We start from the raw sequence: 18,582 nt of genomic DNA, 5'->3' as shown, positions 1-18,582 counted from the left end.
TCTCTCGCTAAAATCTAATACGTTGTTACATACACGAGCGAATCGTACAAGTTGAGATATACAAACACCATAAGATGGTGACAAGGGAACGTCACCATCTAAAAATGGATAATTAACGATAGGAAATGAAAAATCATCTCTTTTATCATAAATTTTTGTATTAAGCTTCCCGTTAATGATATAGATATCAAGATCGAGGAAAGGACAGTGGTCATTGTTAGTATTAGCTTTATTTAAAGTAAGTTCAACAGGATAAATTTCTTTAGTATACATACTGAAGTTGTCATTATTGAGAGCCAATATATCATCCAAATATCTAAAGTATTGTTAAATTTTTGTATCAGATGTTGTTTCGATGGGTCTTTGCTGATTTTAGTCATAAATTGTAACTCATAACACTACAAAAACAGGTCCGCAATAAGTGGTGCACAGTTAGTCCCCATTGGAATTCCGATAACTTGACGATATACGGAATCTCCAAAGCGAACAAAAATGTAATCAAGTAAAAATTCAAGGGCAGATATAGTATCAAAGCATGTCCAATTGACATAGCTCTTTTGTTTGTTGCTACTAAAAAATGACCTAAAAGAGTTTGAACATATGTATTCGCATTCCGACTTTTTAAATGCCCATTTAATTAGGTGTGTGAATTTTTTCTTAATAAGAATATGAGGCAAAGTGGTATATAGGGTAGAAAAATCAAAACTTTGAACAGATTCAGAATCACCAATATATGCATGCAATTTATCAAGTACTTCCAACGAGTTTTTGACACTCCAAAAGTAGTTAATTCCACTATTTTCAAAGGCCTTTTGTATAGTAATATACAAATCCTTAGAAAAATACACTAACTAAAGCACGATTAAAAACTTATTCAACACTGAGACTACTATAACTTATAGTAGTCACAGTTCAACACAAAACCTTTAAAAAGGTCGGTGCGAACAGAGACATATAATACAAGTATAGTATATAGTATTATATGTCTCTGGTGCGAACGTGTGGGGTGCGAACGAGGAAGAGGGCGAACAAGAATGGGAGCGAACGTGATTTTGGGAGAACGGACCCTGGACCCGGATTCATAAATTATCTTCGACGTACAGAAATTGAATGAGATGTTTCCGTATTTTTATATATAATATATAGAGTCCCGTTTAAGTGTACATGCTTATTCATTTCAACTTTTCGGTATTTGGATTAGTTATCACTCTTCAATGTTGGAATTATAAAAAGGTGTCATGGCGGAAATTCTTTCGGTTTGATTTTGATTTGTTAATTTGGATGTTATTGGTATCAAAAAGGAACATATCTTTATGGAGGATTTTGTAATATTCCCTAAATTTGTGTTTTCTTATCTAGAAGTGTCGCGATAGGTAAGATCCGTATAAACTTTAGTATGTGTGATTCCTTTAACCTGTTGACAGGTGACAACATGTTTGTAAACAAACAGTTAAATTCTGTTTTTTTCATCCTTTGCATATTCTTTCTTAATTAAAAAAAAATGTATATTAAGTAAAGTTTATTAAAATGCCATATGAAATATAAATATAGACCTTCCTAACATAAATGTAACTAATAAAATTATGCACTTATGCCAGTTATGGATGGATATGTGCCAATTTAAAAATCCCCTTATTACACTTAATGAATCATCTATTTACTTAATATGGCCTAGATTATGATAAGATTTAATATGTAATCTCTTGGCATGAAATACTTTTTAAAGACTATCTAATTTACCAGTATGGCCTGTCTTTCGTCCAAAAATAATTATATAGTATATGTATGATACATCGACTTTTACCAAAGCATGCATGTGTAGTGAAATTTTTTAAAAAAGTTTAACTGATTTAGCTTTATTTAAAGAAACATTGTTTTAATACTTTGTTATACATCATTGTACAGAAATTAACAGAAAACAGTAGCCAAGATGGCAAGAAAAATGTCAAAGAAAGAGTTTGATGAACAGTTTGATGCTTTCCTGAGAGATGTAAGTAACACTATCACTGAAGGACTCTTGACTTATATGAACAAATATGACATGTATGAGATAAATATCAATAAAATGTAGCATCCAAACAGTAATAAATAAACTAAATGACACCTTGAGGATAATAATGTGCAGTTTTAAAATAGACACACTTGATATACATGATATACATGTATCATGTACATGTATATGGAGCAGTCTGCCACTCTGGTGTGTCAGCGCAACCTAACACTTTTAGTTTCAGTTTGACAAACTCATTAAACCAATAATCGAATATTTTGTTAACAAATTCATCAGTTCGTGACATACTTTAATTTCATGAAATTTTCTCTAGGTTTGATTTCAGCCTTAACATGCTTAAGATTTTTTGCACTGTGATCCTATAGCTAAGATCACAGTACAGTATTGACAGTTCGTTAAATGTCCAATGATTTCATGCATGCATACTGAAAAAAATTCTAATAGATAAAGGAAATATTTTATATTACGATAAACCATGTATACTGTCAATGACTGTTAAGTTTGCACCCTACAGACTCACAAGAAGCAAAATTAAAAGTTTATACCATGTACTGAAGTACAGGTTTCAACTAGAATTTTAAGGGGTTTAATCAATATATAATATTACAAAACAGGCAAATCAAACAGTGTTTTCAGTCTAATTAAATACATGTATTGTAGTCTGTTTCATCGGAAGAATCAATCAGTTCATCAAGAATTAACAAGTATCTTGAACCTAAAAAGAAAAAGAAGGGTGATGTCCCTTGGTGGATGCAGGACGATGATGATGACATTATCGGAACAGGTTTGTGTTTTTTCTTTTGTTTTTTTTTCTTTTGAATAGAATTTCTTCTCCTTTTTCCTTTCACATATTATGTCAGGTTTGCGAGATGATTTTTAACTCCCTTTTTATGCCCCCGCCATGCCCTGGCTGTAGCGGAGGGGGCATTAAGTTTTACCCTTGTCCGTCTGTACGTCCGTCCGTACGTCCCAAAGTTGGTTTCCGTTCTCTAACTTTAGTTTGCCTCGACTAAATGTTATGAAACTTATTTGCAATACTTATTACCACAAAACACAGATGAAGTTTGAATTTTGGTGGTGTCACTTTAACCGTTCTAGAGTTATGCCCCTTTACAAATGGAAAAATTGCTGAATTTTTTGTTTCCGTTCTCTAACTTAAGTTTGCGGCAACCAAATGTTATGAAACTTATACACAATACTTATTACCACTAAACTCAGATCAAGTACAAATTTGGGTAGTGTCACTTTTACCGTTCTTCAGTTATGTCCCTTTATAACTTTATATGATATGCAAGCCGGGACATCATCTGTGTCCTATGGACACATTCCCCATTTATCTTAGCATATATATAACTTTAATCAACATTTTGCCTTCTGAGACAACAATTGGATAATGTTAATTTAAAAATTGTTGAAACATGCTAAACAAGTCACGACACTTCATTTTAATGACTTTTGTTCGCTTTTCATGCTTTTATAATATATCCAGCGGTAAAAATTTCATGCATGTTCAGGATGTCACTTTATTTGAAATTATATGCATTTGATATATGAACATTGTATAAATGTGAAAAAATAAGGTGATGTGGTATATTTGCCAATGAGGCAGCTATCCTTAAGTGAGTTCTGAGACACAATGATTGTGGCTTAAAATGTGGAAAAAGCAACTGTCTAAAATGCTCATACAATAAACTAAAAATACAATGTATATTGCAGACATCAACCAATGAAACTAAATAACAGGGTGCTTACAGGAAACAGGCACATAAAAAAAATAGTGGTTAAACATATTTGTGAGCACTCAACTCTCCACTAGCTGGAAATTGTATTTTCAATGGTCTTTTCATACACAGAATAACATGAGTATATTTACAGGTACTGGTAAAAGTTTTCTAAAGAAGAAACAGCCTGAACCAGAACACAGTACACCTATCCGTGATGATAGACCAACACCACTGAAGAGTTCCTTAGGGGGAGATAAGCCATCTCCTATAGAAGCAAATGATAAACAAAAAGCCAAAACAAAAAAAGAGGTAAATTTATTAAAATTTAATGAAAGAGGACTTTATGTAGTAAATATTTTATTAGGTAGAGAATTGTTGTATTATCATGGTACATGTATTAGCTGCTACTTCATTTTTTTAATAGAAAACAAATTATGTTTGAGTTATTCATTTCTAGAAATCATTTTTTATTGACCGCTTTTAACAATTTTTGTCTTGTGATCATGATAGTAAATGACTTGTATATACATGATATATACCCTAGGTTTGTGAGCCTTGAAATATCTTGAGCATCACTGATCAGACATTAATTGTTGAAAGGACTCAGAACAGCAATGGTCACGCTAAAGTGCAATGGCTTGATGCTGAAATGCGTTTTTGATCACACTTGAGTGCGATGATGGCATTGTGATGCTGTCTTGTTGATTAGTACCTGAAGTATGTTGGGGGTAAACATGGTAAAGCTGAAGTGCAATATGGATTACATAACTTATATTTTCAATGTTTTTCATGTTCACATGTCGATGTAGTTCGAAGTAAATTTGTTTGCAAGAAGCAGCTTTTCAGGTTTTAAAGTAAATCATCGAGAGTTTAACTCGTTTAAATTAAAACAGTCATAATAAATAGTCATTGCATTTCCAGTCCTAAATGTAACAACAAAAATAATCCAACATTCATACAATAGGTTAACGCTACTGACAAAGGTTATTTTCCATTAAAACCAGTACTAATTTCAATGACTGAAAAATGAGGTCTTTGTTTGAAATGCAACTTTAGCTGATTCTTTAATTTTCGAAATCGACAGTAGTTTTTTTTTTATTTACGATGGAGCATGGTGTACTATAAATACATACTAATCCGCAGACAGAGTCTCCATTTTATAATATTACGGTAAACGAAGAACTCATGAGAGGAACAAACTAAAGATGAACTGTTAACGTAGAAATATGTCTACATTCAGCAAAATTAAAAAGGACAATCTCTCTTTTACAAAACTGTAAGTTAGGTCATATAGACCATCTTACTTCAGCGGACAAACCATCACACTTTAGCGCAGACCATTGCACTTCAGCATCCCCATCATACCTCAGAGTCCTACATTTTATAGAACAATGATATTGTGATTTGTTTATTTTAGTGGTAAGTGTTTACATAGTTTAGCACAATAGTTTTTATTTGAAGCATTTGATATTTAGTTTTATGCTGTTTCTTCCAGAAACCATATTTCAAGGCAAGTAGTACACTGACTTATCATATCATATCTTATTCTTTCTTATCAACACTTAGTTCAAATTAACCATGAAAAGTTCATTCATTGAATTAGATCTTGATTGTAAGACAGGGTCGATATCTCAAATCCAGAAGTTTTCAGATCTCTGATTGGCTAATCCTTTTCCAATAAATTCAGCCAAAAATCACTGTTGTTGTAAAATCAGGGTGATTGCTTGTGTTTGAAGGTGATTGTACTCTAACTTACTACTCTGTCATATACATTTGTGTATAACTTAAACGGAGAAAATACAGGTCAATCACCCACTAACACTGGCATTCACACCTGGATTGATTTTTACCTGAATCTCATTGTTCAGTACTAGTGTGTGTACTGTTGTCAAATGTAGGTATTTTCATGGTGATGATGACTAAGTGTATACATCTTCCAAACCTGATGGCAAAGACAATTGTTTTATATCAATGGGATACATGTGCAAAGACTGTGATTTTTTTCTTTCAAAATTTCAATCTTCTGTAAAGTACATTCACAACCCTTGCCCTGCCAGTTACATTTGCATATGAATAAAAGATGTAGTGAGGCATAAATCAATGAGACAGCAACCCAGCAACATCCAAAAATCTAATGATTTCTACAGTTCAAAATAGGGTTTCAACTTAAGATGTACCTACATGTATACAATATAAATCTATTGTCTTAATCACCCAGTGTTGATAAAAGCTGTGAATTTATCTAAAATACAAAAAAATGTATCATCCAAGATCATCTATCAAAAAAAAAATTCTTCAAAATAAAAACACATTAAGATGTTACAAAAAAAAAGCACATGTAATGACAAGATTCCAGACTTGGGAAGGCTCATAAACATGTGACCAGGTTAAACTAGTCTTTTTTAAGATCTCAAATCAACAACTTTTAATCTCTTTCAGTCATGTCACGGAAATGTTACTGTGACTTGACTGTAAGTGTTGCTCTCCACCTATTGCAGTTTATTCAAAATTCTGACTAAATTGCAATTTGTTTTATCAAACCAAACTGTTCAACTGGTCTGAAATTTTAACCAACTGCTTTAGAAGCCCACAGTCAAGCCATAAAAGTGCAATAAGTGTAAAATGTGTGTGTTGAGGTTGATATAAAAATAAGAAGATGTGGTATGATTGCCAATAAGACAACTCGCCCCAGACACCAAATGAGGAAGAAGTTAACTATAGGTCACGGACATCATGTTAACAAAGAGGTAAAAGAGTATTGTTCCTTAAGCATTGTTAAGACTTTTTCGCTAATTGTATCAACATGAGGCTTGACGATTATCATACAGCGTAATGTCTCTGACATCAGGCAAGGATGATCAAACTTAGGGAGTTAAATCAGTTACATTTCTACTACATATTTATCTTCTATCTTTCATGAGTAATATATATAACTTCTCTTTTTCTCTACCATCAGCATTAAACACTCATGAATTTCTTACGTTGATTTTGTTTTATTTAAAGTTACAAAACTGAAATATGGAGCATCCAACTTGATAAAATGAATAAAAAAATATCATATTTTTCTCTACCATAGAATGTATGATTCATAAAATTTCTTACAGTCATGAGGGTGATTTCTTTATTAAAAAAAGATCAATTTCATTGAAAATATGAAAACAATGTCATTGTATCCATCACATGTTTCATTAGATAGGCCATGTATCAAAGCTCTCTTTTCCTCTGCCATAAGCATCAACTAATAAAAAATGAAGATTGCCATTTGTCTTAAATAACCATCCTCATGACTATGAATAGTCATAAACATAGTCTTTTATAGCTTACTGTGCGGTATGGGCTTTGCTCATTGTTGAAGGCTGTACGGTGACCTATAGTTGTTAAATTCTGTGTCATTTGGTCTCTTGTGGAGAGTTGTCTCATTGGCAATCATACCACATCTTCTTTTTTATATCATAAACATAAATAAAGACATCTTATCTTTACCACACATTTATTGAATTATTTCTAAACGTGTTTGCAATATAAAGACTTCTCAGAGAGCATGTAGAATATTAAGGAAAACTTAATAATTAAGGCGGATAATTGTATTTCAATTTTATCCCTTTAAAGATTTAAATCTGTAACAATAAGCTTTACTTTGATATTCCATACATGAGGCTGTATTGCTCGTGGTTAGGTATGTCTGGCCAGTCACTGACAATTTAACCATCTACAGCTTCATCTCTAGGCACCATTGTAAAAGTTATGGTTGTGTATATCACAGCCTACTTTAAATCTTTTTATGAAATCTTATTACTCACTATTTATGCTTCATATTGCACAATTCTGTCTTAATATATATATTTCTATATAGATACATATAATTGCTTATGTAATTTGATCTCTAATGATGTGATGCTTAATATACTCGAGATTTGATATTAAAATGACAAAATGACAAAATGAATGAGAGGGTCAATAATACTTGATACTAAGACTTTTGTTTTTGTAAGATGCTTACGTATATAGAAAGCCTTTTGCATTTCCAGACATACATGTACATGTGATGATCCTACATCTTAGCCCCACAGTAAGCCAGGCACATTATCAGCAGTACATGTGACAGTTCTAAATTTTAACCACACTATTTTTAAAGATTATCTGACTGGAAGATTTTTACTTTGCTAAATTAAAAAGATTTTCAAAACTTTACAAGTCACTGCAGTCATTTAGAAATTTATAAGATCTTGTGATGTTTTCTTCTCACAATTGTGGAAGATATCTTAAATCTCTGGACTCATGAAAAGTAGTTACGGTATTTATTCATGACACATTTATGTAACATTCACACATCTTTGTTCATGATTCTATCTCCACAGCATGTCCTAACCTGCATGTTGTTATCAATCACATTTGTTCAAGACATGGATTTGTTTTTACAACTTCCCTAAAATAAAATACAAAATGTATCATAATTTAGTTGATCCAAATAGAATTATCTATTACATGTCATATGGATGTACATCACACTTTATAATTTTAATTATGGTGAAAAACAGACAAGACATCTTTCTGCATTACTTTTTATTTGTATTTTTTTTTTATATTTCAGTTATTATTTAGTTTAGATATTCCATGTTTTCTCTTGACTTTTTTTGCTATGATTTAATAAATTACGATATTATTCCTCTTATTTTTATCATCCACAGTTTGTTCTGTTTTTGTTTCAGGCAATTAAGAATTTTGTTACCCGAAGTACGTTGTGTAGTATTTTTAATTTGTTAGATTGGTTTTTAATCATGTTAAGGAAGTTCGCTACTCAGTTTCAAAATAACAAGCTTTTCATAGCTCTAGTATATATTGATAGGGGACTATTAAAGGAACCAAAAGAGTGAAAAAAAAGTATAGGTCCGTGTGCTTATTTTCAAGATATTAGCCATTGAAATATTGGCGGGAAAATATTCTCTCTTGATTTTTCATAGCTTTATCATTGACAAGTTTAAGTTCTCAAAAACTATTAAAAATTAACAAAAATTTTATAAAACTTTTACAGATGGCTTATGATTATACATGTAAAAGATTTATAAAAAGAAAAATGGGGGTTAGTGGGCAAAATTTTTTAAGGCATTCAAATGGATAAAACCAGAGGATTCCGAAAATCTGACAAAAATTCCAAAACATGACAAGCGAACATCCTTAATATTTATAAACTTTTAATATTTGATTAATACTTGTCAACATGGAATATTATCAGCAATTAAAGAATCAGAACTCCATTAAGGAATCAGTTCATAGTAAATGAATTTCCATCTAAGTTAATAATTGTCTTGCTAATGTATACAATTCTGTATCTGATGGGTAAGGATGAGTGATGTGAGAAGATTGTAAGAGGGCATACACAAATTTTCTTTGATCTCAGCACAGAAAAAACAAATATTGTTTATTAGAATGGATCTGTATATAATGGAGTGAATTTCTTTTCTATTTTTAGACAAAAACAAGAGGTCCTAGAGGTAAAGCAGATGCATCAATGAGTAAAGACAGCTTAGAAGATAGTATGTAATATTGATAAAAATTTGGTTTGATTTTGATATGCTTTAAGTTTTTGATTGTACATGTAGTAATTTTGTCATGAATGTATGCATTAAATTCTTTCTTTTCCATAATGTAATAAAATACTTTACTTGGCATCAAAGAAGAAAATGTAAGAATTAATAAGTTTTCTAATAGAAAATATTAATAGGATTAACTGTCAACTTTCCCCATCATTACACATGCTATGTCTGTCTTTTCCCAGAAACCCTCAGAAGTCAATTGATTTTTGCTGCGGCCATTTTGAAAATGTATACTGTGGATTTATTATCATTTATGGGGAACTTATTTTTGTGAATTTCCGATCGTAGGTGAGGAGATCAAGAAATTTATAATCTCTGAGAACAGGGTAATAAGCTTAAATCCTCCATTGTGAAAAACAGGAAACTAAGTTTTCTTGAAAATTCTAGTTTTCTTCATACAATGAATATTGGTACACATGGAAGTAAATTAATCCACAGCATTTAAATATAAAGCTGGTAAAAATAAACTAGAAAATGCTAATCATGTTTGCTGAACAGTAAAATCAGTCATCAAATATAGGATATAAAAATGCATCATTTCTTTAATAATGTCAATGTCCCATGCAAAACAAAAAAGCACATGAATCATTTCTCAATTCTTTTAGGATTTCCTTCCTGGTGACAAAAAAGCATGCTAAAAAAAAAGGATTATTTAGACCTGTTTCCTCAGGGAAATTTGAATGAATTCCTTTGCATTGTATGAACATTTTGTGAAATATACTGTACTGCACAGATACTAAAGAAAAATTATTTACTTCCATAAAAAATTAAAATTATAAATTGAAGATAATACTTAATATAACTAGATGTGCCAATTGATCCTGAATAATGATAAATGTTCTGTTTTTAGAGTTAAACCATTTTATGGAATGAATTTTTAAATGGGTTTGGATAACAGTTGTCTTAAAACTATATGTATATAAACTGATATATTTATCTATATGTTTGATTTTTTTTCAGTTTCTGAGAAATCTGAAGAAGAGAGCCAAAAGGACAGGTTAGTGTTATTTATCAATTTTACAACTTGCTTACATTTAGACAAGAAAAAAATGCCTAGGTTCTCAGGCCACTTTTTTAAAATATGGATGAGGGAGGGAGGCCCTTTTTTTTTCAGAAGAAGAAAGTTGTCTTTCTTTTTTTGTTGAGAAATTTCATCAAATCCACTACTTCAGCTGTCTAGATATAAGTTACATTCTGAGGAAAAATTGAATATGATGCACCATGGCATCAAAACTTTGCTCGTATGTGAGATTTGGCAAGAAATTAAAGTCATATCGCTCCACTCTACGATGTCTAGTCAATGTTAATTAACAGCCTTAATAGAAACATAACTTTTACATTTTTTTCAAGCGCACAGATGACTCTGTTAAGTTATTCATAAACATAAATTCAATATCAGACAGGATATGAAAAAATTCCGGATTTTGAAGAAAATAAAAATTGTCTACGCAGGTGTGTTTTTAGGGATGCGTCTGGGCCTGAGAACCTAGTATATTTTTTTGGTGGCCTAAGTGAAATCTTTGATACATTCTCTACAAAATGTTGCTTAAATTCTTTGTTTTTTTATATTAATTTAAACACAAAACATTCAATTTTATTCAGGGTTGAAACTCGAACTTTTTTCTTGTATATCTGGAATAAAAATCATCAGGTATGCTCATCACCAAAAATTTAGAATGACAAAAGTATAAAAGATTGAAAATATGAACGTTCAATGCATGAATATGTGAAAAATCTTTAATCTTACATCTTAGGTAGTGAAAGTGATGTATGTGTAACACAGGTTTATGTGGTCATGTTTCAGAAATAGTACAATTTTATCTGTATTTCATTTTAAAATTTCAGGAAGATTCACCTTAAGAATGACAGCAGTTATGGGTCCAGGAATGGTACAGGTAAGATATTGACATACTTTATTCCCTGTTTTTTTGGGGGGGACGTCATAGAGTTTTGAGTAATAAGAAATATTTATCAGGTGATAGTGAAGTTGAAAAGGTTCATTAATTAATTGTGACCAAATGAATGCAGACTTAAGCTTCATGTGTCAATTTTGTTATCAACACTGTCATTTTTAAATGAAATCCAAAAAAAATAATCCAAATATTGAAAAAAATTATACCACAGAATGTATTTTTTTTTAAATTCCAATTTTGATAGTTCCAATGTATTTTAATTTACTGTTCAAACTTTGCTCATCATTCATCAATGGAAAAATTTAAAGATGCATTCTATCTGGTTTGATTTGGATTTTTGATTACAATTTAAAAAGTTGTGAGCTGGATGAATATTATTATATTCATAATTCGTCTTTCTTTTTATATATGAATATGAAAATTTGTTTATACATGTCATAAAATTTTTAGTTTTTTTGTCATGTTTATTTGCACTTTTGAATAATTTGTTTTCAGGAAAGCCAGGTTTTGATACACTTGATGAAATCGCAGAAAAAGAGAAATTTTTCAAGGTATTTTAAAATTTATCAGTAACGGTGGAGAGTAGTATGAAATAAATACAACCAGATTGTGGATTGTTAGGCACGTTTAAGTTAAGGGATTTAAATCCCAAAACAATGTTAAAGTAAGTTTACCTAGTCCAAACTGTATGAAGTTGTCTTCCAGTAATGAAATTTTAAGGCCTTTTGTGCAAGTTACTTTGGGCTCATTCTTACCTTTCGTAAAATCGGTGTACAACATCCTTATTTTAATTGGGAAAAGAAAGACCTATGGTTTTTGCCGACTTTAATAGGGTTTGACCATTACTGAATTCTTTATGTGAACTTTTAGCAAGTTTCAAATGATTTTGATTATTATTTTGAAAACTATAATAGATAGAGAGAAGTTTTTAACAGTAAAAATGACCAAAACATTAAGATCTATAAATAAGTTAACATGAAAAATCGTCCATTGACCTTCATAGAAGTTATTGCTTTTGAATTTTGATTTTTACCCTTTTTTGCAGATACTATATAGAAGATGGAGAGAATTTTTCCATAGGAAAAATGTTCATCAAATTAAGATCTTCAATTAAGTCATTAAGAACCCTTAAGGAAGTTGTTGCCATTGAATCTACTAATAAGTCAACATTGCAAAAATCATCAATTGAACCCTTATAGGAGTTATTGCCCTTGAAAGATGATTTTCACAAATTCTTGGAGACCCACAATAGATAGAAATTGTGATTACCAAAAACAGAAAATAGGTTTCAATACCATGCTCAAGAAAATAACCCTTAAATATTTGTCATTTAACACAATACACTTTTCATGATTAAAAAACCTAAGTAATTGAAGAACTGTACAGTGATTATCTGACTTAAATTAATAATTTGGAAATCATGAACTGATTTATATTGATGACTTTTATCATGGTTATAGGATATGGAACGTGAAGGTACTGTAGATTATGGAAGATTGAACCAAGATCTGAGTGGGACTACAGGGAACACATTATCACCAGAAGGGCCAGCAAGGGGGGCTGCAACACTGGCAGCCCTTGAGGATATTGAGGAGGATGAAGTGGTAAACAGACCTCAAACATACAGAGAAATGTCAGAGAGAACAGAGGTAGGTTTTTATTTAAATAAACAGGGATGTAATTTATAAAAAGGGTAACAGGAATCATCAAAAATACTTGACAGTTTCACAGACTACCAACACCTAACTCCTAAAAAACACAGACAACAATGAACAACACAAGGTCCAGAAAATATGTGCATGTGCAAAATATGGTCGGTTGAATTAATTGTATTATCCCACAACCCTCCCCTTCACCAACCTACACCATATGTCGTAAAATTAAACTTTATAAAAACTGCACAGTACAGCTAAGAATAGGATGACCACTAACTAGAATAAGGATAAAAAGGATGGCTCATAATTTTGAAAGCAGGGTCAAAATATGCTTGCTTACTATGTAATACTACCAGGACAGTTTATTTTGAGTATCATAGGAAAAGTCTTAAGTTGTTAATTCTGTATACACAGGGAATCTTTCTACAACCTCCACACAACAAGGGAGACAAACTCTGTAATGGAATGAAAAAGAAATGTGGTGTATTAATTCATGACACACAATCAACTTTGCCAAAATCAAAATCAGAGACACAGCACTTTTATTGCAGTCGAAAATTGAGTTTTGTTTTATATTCCAGGGTACATCTAATCAGAAGCCAAGTATGTTATCTAAAGGTAGGTTTTATGTATTGTTAAATTTACATTCTAATATGACGTGCTTCTTTCGCTTTGTAAACAACACCGTGATAAAATTCTCGATATGTCTATACTTAGTGCAGACTCAGAGATGTGCATATTGGTGGCTGTTACTATTTACCTCCCACTTAAATCCACATGTATCATAACCTATGTGCAAACACTATGTCGATTTCGTTGTGTCCAAATTGAAATTGAAAAAGAAACTACAGAACCGTTATTCCTATTATTTGGCATAACAAAAATAATTAATGCACAAGAGCTTAAAAAATGTATAAAATCAAAATAAAATAAAATTCCGCCAAATTTTATGAATGATCTTGGCGCATTAACGTCATGTCATAACATGACGTAATACAAAGGAAAACTCTAAAGCTGAATGTTTTCCAATAACGCTCAGGATAAAATTCCAATATCACGGCACAGGCCATGTGTAAATGTCCAACAAATCTATGGCTTCCATGAATTATTTCTTAAATATAAGTAGATTGGTTTTTATATTTCCGTGATCTCAATGACTCATTTCACAAAAATTGTACAAGCTGAAGCAAAAATTCTGGTTTTTCAGCAAAATTTATTAAAAAAGGTATAAACTTTGTGTAATCAACTCCTCCTACAGTTTTCAACCCAAATCCCAGAAACTTCACAGGAAGATTGCACACATGTTGAAGTTGTGCACCTGCTATTATAGAATTGTTTGAGGAATTTTTGAAATATTTAATTGTTCAGTATAGAACATTCTCTGTTGTTTAAGAAACATTCTTTGCAACCCATCCATTTGAGTCTTTGATCTATGTTTTTTAGTTTCTTTAATGGATTCTATGGAGTCGACAATGAACACTACTGGGACTTCCCCTAAAGTAGGACAGAATACCCTAGAAGAGGCCAAGGAAGTGTTTGATGATGTGGATGGACACGTAGCAGCTCGCCATTCTCAACCAACATCCATGAAAACAGGAACAGGTAAACTTTTAAAACTTTCAACCATTCTGTTTTCCTAAGCCATCCCTGAAATGAAGTAATTCTAGATTTTTTATCATCCAACTCCACAAAATAGTTCTTAAAATGCAATTTCAATCGCTTGTCAGTAGGTCGAAGTCAGAAGGAACCCACATATTTATACGACATATCAGAGGTTGGGGTCATCTGAGATCATGTGTTAAATCATGTTTTTCGTGTTTCATTATTTTGCTTTTTATAAATGTCAGAATAAATAGTTTACATCGGCTGTTTACAGACACCATGACTTATCCAGATTTTAAGAAACAGCTGAGTTCCAATGGATTCTGTTTATGAATACTGCAAATAGAAACACAAATTCCTCTGAATGTTTTAATTCTTTTTTGTCATTAATCCTCAATGAAATTCACATCACACTTTAAATTTGTATGAAGGTGGGTAGCTCTGTTTTCTATACCAACATCTTTGCTTCCAATATAAATGTATAATGACATGACAATCACTTCATATAAAGCAAAATTTTTTTTAGAAAGCATTAACTGAGTATTTCTATTCAATATTCATTATGGTTTCAGGTACTGTAAATTCAAAAATTATTGTGTGGTTTTTATTAATGCAAATAATGTGACTGGACGAGTATCAATAAAGCAATAATACGAACTCCCATTGCAGGATTATATGTTAGCTATAGCAAATGATATAAAGTATGCCATTTTTATGCTTTTGCAGTGTTTCGGGCATTAAGTAATACCATGTGTGTCCATCCTTTCTGTCCATTTTCTGACACTCAAAGTTGCAATAGTTGGATAGAAATATTTATTTAGCTTAAGGGCTATTCCAGGAAAAAATGTATGTGTGTGGGGTGTGGGGGAGGGGAGACAATGCCTTTTTTATACCCATCACCCATAATTTTTATTTCATTTGTAATAGATTTATAGATTACCCATAGTAAAAAAAAACAATTCTCCCATATATTTTTTCCATGAATACCCAAATGATATTGAGCTGTATTACATGTACAAATATAATGAATAGTAACTGATTAAGCTGTGGTTTTGTTTGGGATGACCTTCTTTTTATGCAGTTATGTCCCTTGGAATTTGGCTCCAGGTAGAATCGTGTATGTCTATCCTACACAAATATTGATGAATTTTGCATTTAAGGATGTTCGCTCCTCTTGTTTTTGAATTTTTGCCAGATATTCGGAATCCTCTGGTTTTATCCATGCATGTAGTGCCATTAAAAATTTTGCCCACTAACCCCTACTTTTCTTTCCATAATTTGATTTACATATAGTTTAAAATGTCATCTTTGAAAATCTTATAAAATCATTGTTATTTTTTCATAGTTTTTGAAAGAAAAAAGGTGCCAATGTTAAATGTATGAAAAATCTAGAGAGAATCACTTCCTGCCAAATTTTCAATGGCTTATATCTTGTTAACAAGCACACGGACCCTTCATTTTTGTCTGCTTTTTAGTTCCTTTATTTATATACTATCAATTTATAACAGTCTTTTAAAAAGCTTGTCATTTTGAAACAGAGTAGCGAACATCCTTAAAATGACTTTTTTGTTGCTGTAAATTTTCTAACAAGGTAAAAAAGAATTATAACAAAGTATGTGTAAAGTTTAGAATTATTTTTGTTCAGAACAATCAGGAAGCAGTAAACAAATATCTGGTATGTAATGTTACTAGATCTGTGTAATGTTACTAAATGTTTTATTGCTGCTTACATTGACTGGTACTAAATGTTTCATTGATTGGCCAGAAATATACAAATATTGAAAAGCGCATAATGTCTAAATTGACCTGATGACAAATAAATAATGTTAATATTTTCTCGCACAAATATCAACATTGACTTGTGCAAAATGCTCAAATTTGCAAAAATTCACAGTAACATTAATATTATTAATTGTTGCGAAATGCTTTATATGAACTGGTATTAACTCTTTGTGTTGATTGGTAGTTTAGAATGCTAAACTGGATATGCTATTAAACATTGACTACTATAAAATGCTTACACTGACTTAATGTTAATATTGACTAAAACAGTATGCTAACATTTAAGTTTATTAGGCAAGGGTTTTTAATTTAATGGTTTACAGATCTGACAGTCTGATTTTTTTCAAATTTTCCAGAAAAAAAAGAATAGAAATATTATGCTTTGTTATTGCTGCTGATATAAATATATTTTCCAAGAAATATAAATAAAAAATATTGGCAATATTTTAAACCGAAATGATTTATCTTAATTTTGTCCTTTTTAGAATTTGCTTATGAAAACAGGCATACCTGTCAACCTCTGAAAATGAAAATGCAGGTCATGACCTACATTGATGACCTGCATTGGAGAAGAAAATCTCAGATCATAACACTTACAAACTTTTTTCAGCTGAATTTGAATATTTAGGGGATATTTTTAGTTGAAGGGGACTTTAGGTTTGCACTCCGTCCAGCTGTCTGTACATCCGTCAGTACGGCAAATCAGTTTTCCACACTTTTTTCTTTGTGCTTAAAGATATTGATTTGATATTTGGTGTATTGTTTTATCATGACAAGTTACAGATCAAGTTCGAATTTTGTTCAGGTCTGATGATTTTGCGCAGAGTTATGGTCCTTTGACTTAGAAAATTCCCTCAAATAATCAGTTTTTCTCACTTTTTTCCTCATGCTTGAAGATATTGATTTCATAATTGGTATATAGTTTTATCATGACAAATAACAAGATCAAGTTAGCATTTTGTTCCGGTCTGATGATTTTGTGCAGAGTTATTGTCCTTGGACTTAAAAATTCACTAAAATATTAAACAGTTTTCCTCACTTTTGTTCCTCATGCTTGAAGATATTGATTTCATAATTGGTATTTATAGAATAACTAATCGAAGAATTCAAATAGAGAAAAATATTCAACGAGTGACTGAACAACACATTAATTCACGAATGCGCGTAGCGCATGAGTTAATTATCAGTGTTGTTCAGTCACGAGTTGAATATTTTTCGATATTTGAATTCTTTGATTAGTTATTCTTTTCATTACATTGGCAAATGGCTTTTTTTAATGAAATTAATGTAGAAAATGTAAGGAACTATATCTTTTTTCTATGCATTCACAATTTGTTTTGATCCGACGTTATCGACGTCTTGACAACGCCAATTGTTGTATGACGTCAGAGAGTGAAGTAGCCACGTTTATTTCACTCGTGAAATTATCGGTTTTTATTTGACTGGGAAATCAATTTAATTCATTGCTACCAATGTAATAAATAGTTTTATCATGACAAGCTACAGATCAAGTTCGAATTTTGTTCCTGTCTGATGATTTTGTGCAGAGTTATTGTCCTTGGACTTGAAAAAATTCACTTAAATAATCAGTTTTCCACACTTTTTATGCCCCACCTACAAAAGTAGAGAGGCATTATTTTTTTTTCATTCTGTGAGTCCATTCTTTTGTCCATTCATTCATTCGTTTGTTCGTCCGTCCATTCGTTCTTCCATCTGTCCCGCTTTAGGTTAAAGTTTTTGGTAAAGGTAGTTTTTGATGAAGTTGAAGTCCAATCAACTTGAAACTTAGTACACATGTTCCCTATGATATGATCTTTCTAATTTCAATGCCAAATTAGAGTTTTGACCCCAATTTCACGGTCCACTGAACATAGGAAATGATAGTGCCAGTGGGACATCCCTGTTCTATGGACACATTCTTGTTTTCGTCATGCCTGAAGATATTGACTTGATATTTGTTATATAGTTTACACCATGACAATTTATTGATCAAGTTAGCATTTTGTTCCAGTACAATGAATTTTTAACCGGTAGGGGACTCTGTATTGCCATGCAATACTCTCAGAATACTTGTTTATATTTTTTTATGCCCCCGCCATAGCGGAGGGGGCATTAAGTTTTACCCTTGTCCGTCTGTACATACGTATGTCCCAAAATTGGTTTCCGTTTTCTAACTTTAGTTTGCCTCAACCAAATGTTATGAAACTTATACACAATGCTTATTACCACAAAACACAGATCAAGTTTGAATTTTGGTGGCATCACTTTTACCATTCTAGAGTTATGCCCCTTTACAAATGG

General features: G+C 31.5%; 1 protein-coding gene across 5 annotated transcripts in view; it reads left to right on the top strand.

Moving 5' to 3' along the window:
* Positions 1 to 1,223: 1,223 nt before the first annotated feature.
* The window catches only part of LOC127724557 (centrosomal protein of 162 kDa-like), a 55,257-nt gene continuing 37,898 nt past the window's right edge, over positions 1,224 to 18,582 (top strand). For 3 of the 5 annotated variants that reach the window (XR_007992577.1, XM_052231539.1, XM_052231537.1), the window contains exons 1-13: positions 1,224 to 1,373; positions 1,906 to 1,990; positions 2,672 to 2,795; positions 3,887 to 4,044; positions 5,231 to 5,245; positions 9,206 to 9,269; positions 10,290 to 10,326; positions 11,175 to 11,224; positions 11,738 to 11,793; positions 12,703 to 12,891; positions 13,479 to 13,515; positions 14,341 to 14,499; positions 16,145 to 16,174. Coding sequence is in view for 4 of the 5 variants with exons in the window: in XM_052231539.1 (XP_052087499.1) it covers positions 1,931 to 1,990; positions 2,672 to 2,795; positions 3,887 to 4,044; positions 5,231 to 5,245; positions 9,206 to 9,269; positions 10,290 to 10,326; positions 11,175 to 11,224; positions 11,738 to 11,793; positions 12,703 to 12,891; positions 13,479 to 13,515; positions 14,341 to 14,499; positions 16,145 to 16,174 (979 nt within the window). In the remaining variant the exon portion in view is untranslated. The remainder of the gene's footprint in view (positions 1,374 to 1,905; positions 1,991 to 2,671; positions 2,796 to 3,886; positions 4,045 to 5,230; positions 5,246 to 9,205; positions 9,270 to 10,289; positions 10,327 to 11,174; positions 11,225 to 11,737; positions 11,794 to 12,702; positions 12,892 to 13,478; positions 13,516 to 14,340; positions 14,500 to 16,144; positions 16,175 to 18,582) is intronic. The other 2 variants (XM_052231538.1, XM_052231541.1) reach the window with 2 other exon arrangements.

The sequence above is a fragment of the Mytilus californianus genome, unplaced genomic scaffold, assembly GCF_021869535.1.
Source record: "Mytilus californianus isolate M0D057914Y unplaced genomic scaffold, xbMytCali1.0.p SCAF_14, whole genome shotgun sequence".
In the NCBI taxonomy this organism is placed as follows: Eukaryota; Metazoa; Mollusca; class Bivalvia; order Mytilida; family Mytilidae; genus Mytilus; species Mytilus californianus.
This window is presented reverse-complemented; position numbering and strand designations above follow the sequence as displayed.